The sequence below is a fragment of the Ursus arctos genome, unplaced genomic scaffold (assembly GCF_023065955.2).
Source record: "Ursus arctos isolate Adak ecotype North America unplaced genomic scaffold, UrsArc2.0 scaffold_4, whole genome shotgun sequence".
NCBI classification, from domain to species: Eukaryota; Metazoa; Chordata; class Mammalia; order Carnivora; family Ursidae; genus Ursus; species Ursus arctos.
The window spans coordinates 28,116,785-28,134,335 of record NW_026623056.1 but is presented as its reverse complement, the minus strand read 5'-3'; the positions used below and the strand labels follow the sequence as shown (position 1 = coordinate 28,134,335).

General features: G+C 37.7%; 1 protein-coding gene across 2 annotated transcripts in view; it reads right to left on the bottom strand.

Annotated features, from left to right (window-relative positions):
* SNX4 (sorting nexin 4) overlaps nt 1-17,551 on the bottom strand; it is a 75,120-nt gene that overhangs the window by 28,350 nt on the left and 29,219 nt on the right. For both annotated transcript variants that reach the window (XM_026495351.4, XM_026495349.4), the window contains exons 5-7: nt 17,488-17,535; nt 11,673-11,728; nt 7,197-7,269 (exon numbers count right to left, since the gene is read on the bottom strand). In XM_026495351.4, the coding sequence (XP_026351136.1) occupies nt 7,197-7,269; nt 11,673-11,728; nt 17,488-17,535 (177 nt within the window). The remainder of the gene's footprint in view (nt 1-7,196; nt 7,270-11,672; nt 11,729-17,487; nt 17,536-17,551) is intronic.

The following is a 17,551-nucleotide window of genomic DNA, read 5'->3' as shown; positions in this document are numbered from 1 at the left end:
ATACAAAAAAAAAAAAAAAAAAAAAAAAATTCTTGGTGCACAGTTTCTAAATGTCCTGAGGATAAATTATGTCCCTAATTACTCACTCAAATGTGAATAATCTGAAGAATTAGGCATCAACCATACAACAAATACTAACCCTTTCAATTACTCAGCTTAAAGTGAATGAACCAGCAGTGTAAATACTTGGAGCAGGTGACAGGAACATAAAATGTTTTCCATCTCTCCTTGGCTTGCCCTAAAGGAACATATACCCACTAGACCAGAGAACAGCACACCACAGGACTGCACCTTGTTCTGTAAAGTCTTATTAGAACAGTCATGTCAGCATTGTCTATGGCTGCTTTCATAGTAGAGCTGAACAGATTTGACAGGGATCATATGACCCCAAAAGCTGAAAATATTTACTATCTGGCCTTCAGTAAAACTCTGCCCATCTGTGCACTAGACTCAGGACAAAGCTCATAGCCTTCATTCTGCTTGAAACATTCCAGACTCAGGACAAAGCTCATAGTCTTCATTCTGCTTGAAACATTCCAGAGTGTTCCCCAGACCTCTCAACTAATTTCTCTATGGATGTTATTTCCCAATTATTTTTTGAGTCCTACAGAGAGTGTCAAAGGTTGTTTGCTGTTTTTTTTTTTAAGTTGTTCCATCATCAAGTAAGTTTGGGAAACACTGAGATGATAAAATTTAACACTTTTCTTTTCTGCAGGACTTTTTAAACCTTTAACACCATATACAAATTGTGACTATTCATGAGAGATGGTTTGCAGTAGAAAACATCATACAAAACTGGCATTCCAGAGAATATGAAATGGAAAATGTCATTCTAGACCACTAGCTTTCCTAGATCTTTGTACTCTGAAGATCAAACCTCTTCTTGAAAGCTGAGCATTTTATCATCCACTAAGATATTAAGTATGGAAGAGCGGGAGAGCATGTATTAACCACATAAGAACAGAACTATAAGAACTCGAGTACAAAACGCAGATCCAAAATAAATGCTCAAAGACAAAGTTTGGGGGTGTCTGGGTGGCTCAGTCAGTTAAGCGTCTGCCTTCAGCTCAGGTCATCATCTCAGGGTCCTGGGATCAAGGGATCAAATCCTGCATTGGGCTTCCTCCTCAGTGGGGAGTCTGCGTCTCCCTCTCCCTCTACTCCTTACCCCTGCTCATGCTCTCTCAAATAAATAAATAAAATCTTAAAAAAAAAAAAAAAAAGCAAAGACAGAGTTTGTAAATCCCAAGGATTTAAAAGTTTATTTCTTTAAAGTATATCACTCCTGACAGCTGGTACAAAAGGACCTTCTACCATAGTAATTAGAACTCTGTAAAGTAATTTGGCCCACAGAGCATACCCAAAAGAGGCAAGAGTCTTCCTATACCAAAAAGGTGAGCAACCACATGAGGACCTACCCACCCATGAACTAGACCACAGACACAGACACTCAGCAGTTGTTAGGAGACCAATGTTTTTGGTATCAACTATTCATGGAAACAAATGGATCTAGCCAACTAAAACATGACTTGTACCTAGATCATCAGGCAGTGAGAAAGAAGATGAAACAAAGAAAAACTATAATCAAAGATTATCATTTCTAGAGAAAAGGAAAAGCAAAAATGGCAGAGAAATAAAACAGAAATGATTAAAACCTAAAACCGAATTCATTCATTGGTCTTTGGTAATCAAGAATTTTGGTGCCAAGCAAAAGGGGCTGTACCCAGTGATTTAGTCCAGACTGCTATTCAATTTCATTTCTGTTGACAAGTCTTTCTTTTTGAAAACTGATCATCTGACAACTGACAGGGAAACAGTGACACCTAGCAAATTCTATGACAGCAGAAGAAATGTGACAGACTCACCCAATCATTTTACCCAGCTCAGAATCATTCGGAACTGTAAGAATGCCTTTTCTATCCTCACTGAAGTAGTAGCTGATTAAATGTTAAAAAGGACGGTGTATGGACATTCTATTAGATGATCTTATTTTGAACATCTAGACGTGCACAGCTTTTCATTTATTTTGAACTACTTCCTAAGGATTCAATGATGAGATGTAAATCTTGAAACTTACTGCCACAATGGTTCCCAAACGAGCTGCATGTAAGACTTTATATTACCACCATCACCAAATGGCTCACGAACACTAGATATTACCATCTTTACCACTACAAAGGTCAAGTAGTATTTTAATAATTATAATTTGCACTTTTACAGTATTTGCAAAGATAAACATCCCCCCTCCCTTTTAAATTTGATTTTTCCCTAAAGAGGCAACATGTATTATAGTAGCAAATACAGGATTTGCAGTCAAATGTGAGTTCAAATTCCAGCTCCTTCTTACTTTAGGGTTTGACTTTGGAGATTTATTAAACCACTCCAAGCCTTGTTATTACATCCTTCTTTTGGAAATGTGGAAATGACCTTCATCATATAACTCTGTGAGGATTAAATAAGATGACATTTGTAAGGGTCCTGGCATTAAGGAGGATGACTCAATGAAAATTGGTTCTCTTCTCGCTCAATCTACTTGAATTCATGTCCTCTGTCAATATACCATTTGTAGCTAGTTAAGAGCGTGGGCTCCAGAGTCAGACAAAAGTGGAAATTCTGGCTCCACACATCTATTACAGTATGATATCAAACAAATCATTAATTTCATTTAATTTCCTTTTGCCCCTGTTCCTAGTCTACAAAATGGGGACAGTAACAGTACCTACCTTTGAAGGGCTATTGTGGGAACTTGATAAGAATATTGTAACATGGCTGAGCACTGGTTGATAGACAGTGGTAAATAAATATTAGAGATCAATATTATCTTTCCGTTGTTATTTACAAGACACAAATTATTTCATCTGAGTCTCATAATTCTAAGAATAAGGCACCTTCATATAACAAATATTTATTCAGGACCTACTATGAGCCAGGCAGATATTCCCATTTTTTAGGCAAGAAACAAACCCTGAAAGGTTACCGGATTTGTCTGAAGGACCCAGTAAATGGCAGAGACACTGTTCAAAGCCAGCTCCTCGCAGTCCAAGGCCACCTACTCTTTCCAGTTGTTCTGCTTTGATCTCTTAAATATTTAACTCTTCAATCCAATCTAAAACTTATTTTTTGCCTTTTCTACTTTCAAAAGAATTCTCCTTGACAGAAAAGATAATCAAATAATTCTATTTTCTCTTCATCTGTTAAGAATTCATCCTGTCTCAAAAATAAAACACAATAAATAAATAAAGGAATTCATCATCTGTCTCAAACAGCATCTAAGCCTTCTTCTCCTGACATTCTGAATGTTACAAAAAGGGCCTCCCTGTGGTGTTTTTTATGTTATTTATAGGCTTCTGTCTGTGTTGGGACTTTAACCTTTCATTTCTACTTTTCTGTTACTGTCCATGACTTGAACAGTCTTTCTCCCAATTTTAGAACAATCAAAATTTTAGCTAATCAGAAAGCATCCTATATTGTTCACTGGCATTTCTCTCATTTATTCACTAAGAATTTCAATTTGACTCACAGATCAAGGGCTGCCTTTCCTTTCAAGAGCTCAAGTTATCTTTAATGTCATTAAAGTTTCTGAAGCCTGTTTTCATAAAGTTTAGGAAGGGGCACCTGGCTGGCTCAGTCGGTAGAGCATTTGACTCTTGATCTCAGCGTTTTTTAAGTTTCAGCCCCACATTGGGTATAGAGATTACTTAAAAATAAAATCTTAGGGATGCCTGGGTCAGTCGGTTAAGCGTCTGCCTTCGGTTCACGTCATGATCCCAGGGTCCTGGGATGGAGTCCTGCATCTGGCTCCTTGTCCAGCGGGGAGCCTGCTTCTCCCTCTGCCTGCCACTCCCCCTGCTTGCGCTCTCCCTCTCTCTCTCTCTCTGACAAATAAATAAATAAAATCTTTTAAAAAAATAATAAAACCTTAACAAAAAAATAAATAAGATCTTTATTCTTTTCTTTTTTTTTTTAAATAAAATCTTGGGTGCCTGGCTGGCTCAATTGGTTAAGCATCTATCTTCAGCTCAGGTCATGATCCCAGGGTTCTGGGATCAAGTCCTGTGTCAGGCTCCCGGCTCAGCAAGGAATCTGCTTCTCCCTGTGCCCCTCCTGCCCCCTCATGCCTGCTCTCTCTCTCTAATAAATAAATAAAATCTTTAAATAAAAAATAGAATCTTAAGCAAAAAACAAACAAAGAGCTTGGGATAAATATCTACACCCACAATTCTCTTACTTACGTTTTACAAACTCTTTGATGACAAGGTTGTTTCTTTAAAGGTTCTTTTCACATATACATTACTAACCAGTTCTCCCTGGTTGGTTATAATTAAATTCAAGAAGCAATTTATCTTAACTATAAAGAACAAACTGATGGTTACCAGACGGGAGGTGGGTGGCAGTCGGGTGAAACAGGAGATGGGGATTAAGGAGCAATTTGTTGTGATGAGCACTGGGTGACGTATGGAATTGCTGAATCACTATATTGTACACCTGAAACTAAAATAACACTGTAGGTTAACTATACTGGAATTTAAAATAAAAGGAGCAATTTATCCGTTTCTTCAGATTTTTTTTTTAAGATTTTATTTATTTATGTGACAGAGACACAGCCAGCGAGAGAGGGAACACAAGCAGGGGGAGTGGGAGAGGAAGAAGCAGGCTCCCAGCGGAGGAGCCCGATGTGGGGCTCGATCCCAGAACGCTGGGATCACACCCTGAGCTGAAGGCAGACGCTTAATGACTGAGCCACCCAGGCGCCCCCTTCAGATCTTTTTAAACACAAAAATGTCAGCATATACATTCATTTGTTCATTCATTCAATGAATTATATATACAGTGAGCGTCTACTATGAGCTGGGCATTATTCCAGGGACTTAGCCGTGAGAAAACAAAGCTGCTCTCGTGGAGCTCACATATACTAGTAGGGGACATAACGAACAAATTAAAGCAGAACGCAATGCCAGACAGTGCTGTTATAAAGACAATAGCAATGACAGAATATGATATGATAGAGAAATGACAGAAAATGATAGAAAATAAGATGCCCAGGAAAGATTTCTCTGAGGGAGGCATTTGAGGCGAGAAATGAATGACAAAAGAGAATAGGCCGAGAGAGGTTCTCGAAGGTAGGGCATGTGGGAAAAGTGTTTGCCATAATCTTTAAAGGTTATTAAATATTAATCACATTTAAAAATCTACTTCCAGCGGAAAACAAGACATAATCACTATGATTATCTTGCCTTGTGACAATTTTCTTTCTTGTTTTATGAAAGCAATCACGTATACCTTCCTTCAGGCTAACTGGCCTGTGACAGGCTCACAGCAATGACAATCATGTCTCCCTCCTGTAGGTCTCACTTAAATTTATTGCCTGTACTTCACAGATTTTCTGAGTGTTTAACTGTTGCACTCCGTTCAATTCACCACTCATCTTGGAGATTTCTGATAAATCTGATTCTAGCTGGTTTTTCTGCTTTGTCCTTTCGTTTTCTTCTGGGTCTGAAAGACTGTTGAGATTCTCAGTACCTGGGGGTGGTCACGTGAGTGCACAATAAAGTACCTCTGCCTCCTCGAAGCCCCAGAACTGTTAACCTCACTGGTAAACAAGGCTTCCTACAGTGTCCCCTGCCCTTCCCTTCGGCTGAAGGCCTTTAAAAAGGATACAGCTTTCACAATCAGCCAGACCTCTTGTTTAAATCAATTCTCCAAGGTTTCTAGCATAAAAGACAAAGCTATATGAATTATTCTTCCAGTCTTCTGGGGTGTCTCCATCCCCCCTACTCCCAACTTTCCACAAGAACTGTTGTCTAATTACCTTATCAAACCACAGCTTCCCAATACCCAGTTCTTGATCTAGCCTACTAATTCTCACAGGTACCTTTTCTTCTATTAGAAAGTATCTCATAATTTATTCAGGGAGTCTATGTATTCTGAATGGTTAAACAGGAGACTGGGCCAATATAAAGATATTCAAAAGGATCTTTTTCCCTTATTTTATTTTTTTATACTTTTTTTTTTTTAAAGATTTTATTTATTTATTTGACAGAGAGAGAGACAGCCAGCAAGAGAGGGAACACAAGCAGGGGGAGTGGGAGAAGGAGAAGCAGGCTCCCAGCGGAAGAGTCTGACGTGGGGCTCGATCCCAGAACTCTGGGATCACGCCCTGAGCCAAAGGCAGACGCTTAATGACTGAGCCACCCAGGCGCCCCTATTTTTTTATACTCTTTACCACAGAAATATTCAAACATACAAAAAGTAGAGAACAGTAGAATATACTTCCATTTCCCAACACCTACCGTCAACAATTATTATATGGCCAATCTAGTTTCATCTAAAATGGCCCCCACTTTCTACTCCTCACCAGTAGATGCTCTCATTAAAACAAATCCCAGATAATGTATTTCAAGAGGACTCCAATCCGTGTAAGTTGTGATCCTACACCTGGTATCCCAGTTATCTTTCAGAGGTGTTGTTGTTGTTGTTTTAAAAATTTTATTTATTTATTAGAGAGAGAGAAAGAACATGAGCTGAGGGAGGGACAGAGGGAGAGGGAGAAGCAGACTCCCTGCTGAGCAGGAAGCCAATGCGGGGCTCCACCCAGGACTCCAGGATCATGACCTGAGCCAAAGGCAGACGCTTAACAGACTGAGCCACCCAGGCGCCCCTTTCAAAGTCTTTAGTACAGGCAGGTTCTAATGGTTCCATGTCTACCACAGCCAACCATATGGCTAATTTCAGTGATTATACCTCGATTTCTAATTACTTCTGTCATGGCAGACCATTATCTCAAAAAAGTTTACTTAGGAGAATTTAAAAGCACAGACACAGGATGGCCTAACATACATAAACTATTTCACTATTTTAAAAAAAAACCCTCGAAAGTATAAGGATATCATTACATGTAGATCTAAACTCCCACACTTACTTAATTACATTCCAACACGGAAAAGGCAGGCCTTTGACAAGATGGTCAAACAACCATATACAAGCACAGGGAAAACAACAGGCTAAAAACCTTCAAGCTGTTTATGCCAGAAAACATTTCACATTTTCTTAAAAATGCAGTTTGGATGATGAACAGGCGAAATCTGAATGCAAAAATCAGCTACTCATAATAAATACCATCCCTTATTTAAAAATGTGATTAGGTGAGAAGCGCTTCCTTATGAATGTGTGTCAAAAAGCTCTTGGGGACCACTTACAGCTCTGACTCGAAGAAGATGTGAGATGACAGACTGCAGTTCATCACTGTAGTGTTTTAGTTCCGTAAATCTCCTGAAACAGGAAATAAATAAAACATTATTTTTTTCTCATGAAAACAGGTCAAAAACTGAAAGACAAAACAGCAGTTCTTGAGAACAATGAAACCGATTCTATTTAACCATATGCTGGCTTTATGTACACACCAATACAAATTCAAAAAACTTTAAACAACCATATTTCCTTCTGAAATTTTTAAAGACAATAAAAGATGTCATACTTCATAATTTTTACTGTGAAACTGAGATAGAGATAAAATTTGTTTGAAAAATTACTTGAAAAAAATTTATGGTGCTAAACTCATGGTCTCTAACCGCCATCTCCATGCTGCTCAGTAATTTTTGTTTCCCTAATCTCGTAACTACCATTCTGCATAAAGATGGGAAACTTCTGATACCACCACCTGTCACTCTCCAACCAAGCTTCACACATTAAACACAGCCATTAGTAGGATCTCCTGCTAGTAAACACATCCACCTCTATTATTTCGTCCTTCCTTGAGGACCCTTCTTCCCATCAGTACTCTAGATTCTACCCCAACTATACCCCATATTCCTATTTTCTAACTTCCACTCTCTGTAAGCTCCTTCTCATCAGCGTATCGATTAACTCTCCTATGTTAAAATACATACACACGCTCCCTTGACAACACACCCAGCTGTTCACACCCTCTCATCCCTGGCCCCTCACAGGCACGCTGTGACAAGGCATGCTCTCCAGCAACACCAGCTCCCATTCACTGTGCAGCCCGCTGCAATCTAGTTTTGCCTCCAGCACCAGAGTGGAGAAATACTCCTGACAAACTCACTAACTATTCTCATGTTGCTAAAATCCAACGATATCCTTTAGTCCTCATCTTCCTGGGTCCTTTCAGCAATGTAAAAGCTGACCTCACCCTTCTCAAAAATGTTTTCCCTTAACATCAGTTTTACTTTCTCATGCTTTTCCTTTTACTCTCTGGTTACGCCTGAAGTCTCTTTTGCAGTACACATTTCCTTCCCCCACCTGTTACACCTCCAACTTTAGCGCACAAAGAACCCCTAGAGTGTTTGCTAGAAACACTACCAAGAGCCTCTCAGTAGGAGAGGGGTGTGAACAAGCAAAACTGTACACAGAGGCCCTAGTGAGACTCGGGAAGCTGAAGGTTTCAAAAGCCCAACCCACAGGATTCAGATGCTGCTGATCTTCAGATTACACTTTGGAAAACACCCTCAAAGTGTTGGCACTCCTTGGGGTCCAATCCTGGGTCCTCAGCCATCTTTATAATCAATCTTTCAATCTACAGACTTTCTGTGACTTATCATTCACAAAGCTTCACAATTCTAATGTACATGCTACTGAACTCCACATTTCTCCCTGCTGCCCAAAATCTCTCTCCTAAACACCAGGTCTATAGAGCCAACCGACCAGCAGATATTTCTACTTGCTTACATACCCACAGCTCAACTTACCTTCCCCTATCCCTCCCGAGTCTCTCTGCCCTGTACTCCTGAGCATTCTAAAGAATGAAACCTGGGTGCCACCTGTATTTTCTGTCCCTCTCTTTTGCCCCATTCATTCTACTAATCTCTTGGTCTACCTCCTACACATTGCCCAAATATTTTCTAAATATTGCCACAAAGAAGTAGAAGACTTGAGGTCCATCTCCAAACTGCTCTTTTTAACAGTCTAGTTTGAAGAAATGTATCTTCTTTTATTTAAGCTTATTTATTTTTTTAGAAATCTCTGCACTGAACGTGGGGCTCAAACTCACGACCACAAGATCCAGAGTCACATGCTCTTCCGACTAAGCCAGCCAGGCACCCCAGTTTGAAGAAACATAAACGTGTGAAGCTAGTATCATTTTGGCAATCCCTCTAAAACAATTTTTCCGGTTTTCTACATTTTAAGAAAAGACAGAATAAAAGTATTTTAGTGATGTACACTATTTTAGTAATGGTACGAATAATAATTATATATTGGGCCAGCTAGACCCAGTATGTAAAATATATATAATATACGACATAGCTAGAACAGAGAGTCTCTACGTGAAGAATCTGTTTTAACAATGAATGATACAGGGCTGCCTGGCTGGCTCAGTCAGAGCAGCATCTGACTCTTGACCTCGGGGTCACGAGATTGAGTCCCATATTTGGTGCAGAGATTACTTAACAATAAATAAATAAATAATAAAACTTAAAAAAAAAAAAGAACAATGAATGATATAGACAATCCTCTTATCTAGAACTTAAGGCAAACAAATTCTATTCCCAATTACACATTAATTACACACTTTATAAGAACAGGAGCAAAAAACTCCCTTGGTTATGTTATTGGTCATATCAAATTTAAAATTCTATATATAATATGGATATTAAATAAATTTTTACCATCCAGAAACCTATGATTAGGTCAGAAAAGGGAAGACAACATTCAATTGATAAAATATTATTCATTAAATTGAAAAACTTCAACTGACAAAATATTAAAATATTAATTAAAAAAATAGTCTCACCTACACGCTCCTCAATGAATGTACATCCAACAAAGTCATAAAGCTAGCTTACTAGGTTTCTCAAAGCTTTCTCTGGAGGGCGACTTAAAATTTTAGTTCTTTACCTAGAGAACATCTCTTATATACCATGCTTGTCATTATAACCCTCATAATGAAACCTCAGTGGAATCTTAAATGCATATTACTAAGTGAAAAAAGCCAATCTGAGAAGGCTACATACTGTATAGGACATTCTAGAAAAGGAAAACTATGGAAATCACTGGTTGCCAGGACCTGGGACAGAGGGACAAATAGGCAGACCACAGAGGATTTTCAGAATAGTGAAAATATTTTGGGGTTTTTTGCTTATTTTTGTTTTTATTTCTTTTTTAAGTTTTAAGTAGGCTCCATGCCCAACCTGGGGCTTGAACTCATGACCCTGAGATTAAGAGTTATGTGCTCTAACAGACTGAGCCAGCCAGGTACCCCAGGACAGTGAAAATACTTTGTATGATATGACAATGATGAATACATGTCATTATAAATTTGTCAAAACCCATACAATATGCGACACCAAGAGTGAAGCCTAATATAATGTCTTTGAGTGGTAACAGTATGGTTAACATAGGTTCATCAATTGTAACAAATGTACCATTCTGGTGGGGGATGTTAACAGTGAGGGTGACAGGGCATGTGTGGGGGCAAAGGATATATATGGGACCTCTGTGTTATCCACTCAATTTTTCTGTAACACTAAAACTCTTCTAAAAACGTCTATTAAGGGGCACCTGGGTGGCTCAGTTGGTTAAGCATCTGACTTCAGCGCAGGTCATGATCCCAGGGTCCTGGGATCGAGCCCCACATGAGGCTCCCTGCTTAGCAGTGAGTCTGCTTCTCGCTTGTCCTCTCCCTCTGCCCCTCCCCCCACTCCTGCTCTCACTCTCTCTCAAATAAATATTTTTTAAACAAATAAATAAGCCTATTTAAAAAAAACCCTCCATGGTTACATCACAATTTCCTGATTACCAAAAGTTTAAATATTTATTCATATTTTATATTCAAAATTTATATTAAAAACCAAAGGCATTATGCTAATGTGTTATGATTTATAAAGTCAGGCATAATACATTACCAGACTATGCAAACCTGGCATTTGATAAGAATTTACACCACACAGAAATTAATGCTGAAGGCCTAACTACAGAAATTCTAACACACCTCATGAGCTTCGCAGCCCAAAATGGAAAAGCCTCATCTGCCTGAGCACCTTTCTAACTGAAGAATTTAGTTGAATCAAAGTCCAGGTAAAGGTCCATATAATGAAGAGCCTAAATTATACACCCAATTCAGAGAATGAGTAAAAGCAAAATATTAAGAAACGTCTAGGTCTCATCCTAAGGAAGTTTTTTTCTGAATGCACAGGCTTCCCTTATTATAGAAATGGTCTCACAAACACCAAACTGACATTAATGAAGTCAAGTAACTATCATATAAATACATCTCCATGAAATTATTATACTAGTGTGCATTTATCTATCAAGTTTTCTTGGTATACAAAGTAGCTTATTATAAAATATATATATAATATATAATCTCATCTTGAACTTTGTACATATTTGACAAGCAAAGTCATATATAAACTATTCCATATGAAATTAAAATTACTTCTCTTATTTTTCTGGTATCTTCAACAACCTTTTCATAAATCCTTCTAGGAAAAAGCAGTGGTTTAATTTTCTAAAACTTCAGTTACTTGCAACCTTAAACCCAATTAAGTTACCAAATCTCAAAACCAGTTTTAGACTGTAAGAGGATTTCACTAAACGTGAATTACTATTTAAAATAGTTAGCAAATAAAGTGCACACATTCAGAAATGAAAAATTAAATAAATTGATAAGCACCATTCAAAACAACATTGTAACTGTTATTAAAACAAAACCTTACTTGTCTGGGTTTTTCACTCTGAATGTTGCATTAAGCGCTTTTAACCTGGAGTCTGCCTGGAAAAAATAATGTATTCACTTAATACAATTACATTTCAGGGTATAAATCCAAACAGTGTTACTTTCCCTTTAGAATTAAGATGCCCAAGTACAGTTTTCTTCATACCATTTGTGTCAAACACATTAAACATATCTAAAAAAAACAGCTTAGTAGTAATTTTGAAAACACTACAAAAGCAATGTTTTAATAACTTAAACTGAATACATGGCATTCAATGGTACCAAAGTAAAACAATTATAAACATCAACACACTAACAGGTATAGATATAGCTCTGCATTATAACAAGTCAGAATAGATCATGTGAAAAAAGTAGTTTACCTTTCTCTATATCAAGAAAAGCAATGATAAACTAAATAAAACTACTGCTCTGAAGCGTATGCATTACTGCAGGTAGTTCCCAGATAGAATCCAAACCAAACATACACTGGTTTTTTTCACTGTCATGATCAGTATTTCAAAAGAGAAATACAGAAATACCTGTAGTAAATACTGTACACAGTAAAACAAGAGGACATCAAATTAGTTTCTATCTAGCTGACAGAAAATGTTACAATACAGCATAACTTTTTAACCATCTTTTTTTTAACTTTTTAACTATTTTTACTTATTCTAAATAATTGCTCTCAAAGAAGGAACAGAGGGATCAAAACTAAACAATAAATGCATTCTATAAAATTTATACTTAACATATCCAAATTGTATCCTAAGTTCCCCCCCCCGCAAAAAAAAAGAAAAGAAAAAAAACATTGAATTACTTTTCTGACCAGGCACAGAAACTACAGAGTTCATAAAAGGTGGCTCAATCAGGAATTAATTTTATAATGTAGTTTGAAACTCACAATCAGCTTGAAAATTTTCCATTACTCCACAATTTCCAACCCATAATTACATATACTCCCAAATTAATAAAACAAATAAGACAAAACAATCCTAGGGCTCCCCAAATTACTTGGCTAAGAAAATAAAAATAAATGCAACAAGTATGTTACTCCACAAACAGCCTCTCAGAACTTCAGATCACAAGAAATTAAAAAAGCTATCAAGAATATCCACAGAAACTTAATTTATCTCTGATTTCTGGGATCCTCTTATTTCTAAAATCAGTATTTCACCAATTCTTGACCTTTCTCACTTCTCAGGGGCAAACAAGCTAGTCCATGTGAAAGTCCTTACATACAAACACACCTATGAATTTAAGGCATATATTACTCACTTATATTCTTTTTTAATTAATTAGAAGAACATATTTTAATTAATTAAAATAACCAAACACCGAAGTGTTAAAGCTCTATATAATCACATACAAATGTGATTCTTTGAATGAGGATGAAATTACATAAAAACTATGAGGCAAGAAGGATATTTTCATTTGTATCTTTTCTGGCATCTCAAATTCTTAACAATGCCAATTTATTTTTTACTTCTTATCAACAATTTACCAATTTAGAAGTCATATACTGTTGAACGTCACCACCCTAACCTCTGCTTACCCGTACTCTGTCAGCTCAGGTTCATCAGAACACCCAACTCAATATGCTCACCATTTCACAAGACTCCATAAACAGAAAAGTTGCCTAAAATGTCCCCAAAGCCAGATCTTGAAAAAAGCACCTGGACTATTCCAAACCTGACAGCTTACCAACCCTCTTTCGGCTTCCCCATCAAACATCTTAAGAAGCCCCCTGACCCATCACTGTTCCGTACCACCTTCTTTTACCTCCTTTGAAACAGCACGACTTGAAATCGGTAGCTGCTCACTTGTCTCTGAGCTGCCCACTAGAATACACGAGCCATCAAAAGCACAATGTGCAGGTGCCCCTGGGAGCTGCACAACAGCAGCCCCGGCAAAACCTTCCAGGTCTTTGCTCACTGCTGTAGCCCCGGTGCCTCACGAAGCCTGGCAGAGGACAAACATGCTGAATGAAAAATAACCCCAACTATTCTCTAGCCCCAACTTACTACCTTACTTCCCATGTTCTCCCTACTTCCCCCTTCCTCCTCTCTCCTGGTTCCTATTCCATATTTTACCTTCCTTGTCCTGGATCTTGTCTCCCTTGGTTACTTCACTTTCTGATTCTTTTCTTCCCTCAAATGTTGCCTAGTAAACCACCACCCAGCTTGGGCCTCTCTCGAACGTTCCTCTTCCCTGGCTCCCAGCCTGATTCCCAGCCTGACTCCACTGCAGGTTTCCTATTCCTGTCTCAGCTCTAACGTTATCTCTTCAACCATGTGACCGAATTTATCCAGGACAGTCCCGGTTTATGCGTGTTGTCCTAGACTCATTATTCAGTGCCCCTTTCTACTCTTGAAAGTGTCCCCATTTGGACAGTAAGTTTTATGGTCACCTATTTCAAAATAATCTCTGAAAAAAATATCTGCTATCATACTCTTTAACAAAGATGACTTATAACTTTTAAAGTATCTTATTTAAATGTTAATTTAATGTCTCCAACTACTAAAATATAAGACCCATAAGAACATGGGAGTTTATGAAGGTTTTCAGCTCATCCACTACTATTTCCACAGTACCCAGAAGAGCATCTGATACTCTCTAGGCATCTGGCATTTGGAATCACCACAATGGCTTTCTTGGCATTTCTGTGGAATACACAGATTAGCAGAGATTTTAAAAGTCCAGACTGGGGACACCAGCAGTCTCTACTCCAAAGCAACAAACAGGGTTCTGGATTCCTCTGAGTCAATGTAGATGCATTTAAGGTTTTGGTATATGGATGACACTTTCATGTCAGTACCTTACTGAGTTAACGGGAGTTAAAACAATAGTACTTTATACTAGAGTAACTAGTTTATATGTTCATTAAACTCCTTGCTCTCCTTTCACTAAATTAGTTAACAATTGAATATTTATATAAATATTCAAGACAAAAAACACCAATATAAAGCAGTGATGAAAAGAGTTGTTGCTCATGTTTATATTAAGTGGACCACTGATAAAAAACAAACTAGATTTTTGGGGTGCCTGGGTAGCTCATTCAGTTAAGTGTCGGACTCTTGGTTTTGACTCAGGTCACGATCGCAGGGTCTTGAGATTAAGCCCCACATCAGGCTCCACACTCAGCATGGAGTCGGCTTGAGATTCGATTCTCTCCCTCTCCCTCCACCCCACTCTTACTCTATCTCTCTCAAATAAATAAATAAGTAAAATCTTTAAAAAGAAACCAGATTTGTATAATTATCTTGCTGGGTATAATAATTACTCTAAAAAGATTTAAGAAAATATTAATCTAATAAGCCAAAACTATATATTAAATTAAACAAAACGTGTGAAAAAAGGAAAATCGGGGGCGCCTGGGTGGCTCAGTCAGTTAGGCGTCTGCCTTTGGCTCAGGTCATGGTCTCAGGGTCCTGGGGTTAAGCCCCATGTCAGGCTTCCTGTTCACGGGGAGTCTGCTTCTCCTTCTCCCTCTGACCCTTCCCTGCTCGCTCTCTCTCAAATAAATAAAATCTAAAAAAAAAAAAAAAAAAAGGAAAATTAAAGTTAGCTGACATTTCAATTTGAAGGTGACAATCCAAAAGCCAAGGGCCAAAGTCAAATATTCTTTTTCTGAAGTAGGCTCCACAGCCAGCACAGAGCCCGAAGTGGGGCCTGAACCTACAACCCCAAGGTGAAGACCTGAGCTGAGATCTAGAATCAGACACTTAACTGACTGAGCCACCCAGGCACCCCTCTCAATGTCAAATATTCTTATAAAATATAAATATCTGGCCTGATTCAGAACAATCTTATTTTCACAGGAATAGTTTCCAATACTTCCTTTACCAACCATTTTTACATACAATTTATAACCAAAAAGAGAGGTAATATGGGATGGTAACGTGTTATGTACATGAACCTTACATACATGCATGCATGTGTGTACATATGTGTGAGGTGGTCTAAAAAAGATTCCATTTCACTGATGAAAGGACTTAAAACAAGAATCAACCACAACAAAATAAGGAATACACCAGGACACAAGGATTTCCAAAGTCTCTTCATACATCTTATTTCTGTTCTATTTCATTAAGAGCCTGACTTTTCAAATTATTAATATTGTGCATTAAGTATTACCTTTCAAAGACCGTAGAAAAGTGAAACTGAGGCTCTACCATCAGGCAACCCAAATATGAAACATGTTAACTCTTAAATAGCCCCTATGCACAAGATTCAATGCACTCAGTAAACAGCATCGTCTCTACAGATGAAGAACTCAAGCGCTTTCTCAAGGTCACCAAAGTCATGGCCAAACACTAGGTTCAAGGACAAAAAACCGTTAACTAGTTACTCAACTAATGACTAAATCTATGACTATTAAAGAGAAGTTACCAAAACAATTATGTTTTACTTTTCTCTTTTCCTTAATATTAGCTCCTAATATCTTAGACTAGTTCTCAGAAAACCTATCAAAATAAAAACATTTTTTAAAGTTTTGAGTTATTTCAAATCCAACTCTAAATTAAAATTCCAATATTCTGGGGCGCCTGGGTGGCACAGCGGTTAAGCGCCTGCCTTCGGCTCAGGGCGTGATCCCGGCGTTATGGGATCGAGCCCCACATCAGGCTCTTCCGCTATGAGCCTGCTTCTTCCTCTCCCACTCCCCCTGCTTGTGTTCCCTCTCTCGCTGGCTGTCTCTATCTCTGTCAAATAAATAAATAAAATCTTTAAAAAAAAAAAAAGAAAAAGAAAAATTCCAATATTCTGAGTGCCATAAAATAATGAATTATAACCAAAAAAATTCTAATTTTTTCATGCAACCTGTCAATAAAAGTTTTATATATTAGAATCAGCTTAGGACAGAATTAGATACTTGATTATATTTTCCATGCAGAAACAAATTTTTCTCTTCCTAGTTTTTTTGTGCTAAATTTCAAATACCTATGTGCTAATACATAAATCTCTAGGGGGTGTTTTCAAAACTACTGTAAAGACATTTTGTTCTTGTTGCCTAGACCCACTGAATTTTTATTACTGAATTATCATATGAATTGTTCATCAATTTATATATCCTCTCAATTTACATTACATTTTTCTACTTACCTGTTCTAAGTTCACACAAGAGATGAAAACTTTCAAAAATTTGCCAACAACCTGTGTTTACGTTACTTTTGGGGCCAAAAGGGAGAGCAAATAGGAGTTAGGGTGGCCATTACACTATACCATGCTTTTCAATTTTTAGATAACAAGTTCATCCCCAAGCACAGATTATCACTAAAAGACACTAATTGAAAATGGCTCGTATGCCCACTCAAAGCTGACCACCATGTCCCAGTAGACAGAAAAAGCATGACATACGGCTCATCTTTTCGTCTGCTATGATTGGGAACGCCAAGCTCGATTCTTCAGAAGTGTTCTTCATATGTGATAAAAAATGAGCAAGTATGTGGGCAAGAATGTGAGTGGCAGTGGTAAAGGCAGAGGGGGTAAAAAAAAAAAAAAAAAAGACACAAAGTATATGAGCCTACTGCAGGAAAAAACTACAGCTTGTGTCTAGATTACTGCTTCAAAATGTTCTTTCCCTACAGAATGAAATTCATAAATATGCCCACTACAGTCTCACTAGTAACTAAAATTATGCAAATCCAAAGTGAATTCACAGTGTTGCTTTGAAAACCTTACCAATGATATTAGAAGCAAAGTCTATTTCCAACATTCGATTTACTCACTGAATAAATACCAAGTATCCACTAAGTGCATGGGACTGTGCTAGGAATTGTAAAGGAACCTGTCAAATTATTTCATACAAATATTCTTACCTTCAGTTGAAACCCAGTTTCATTCACGGTCTCCTTCCAGTTACCTTCCTAAAAATTAAAGTTA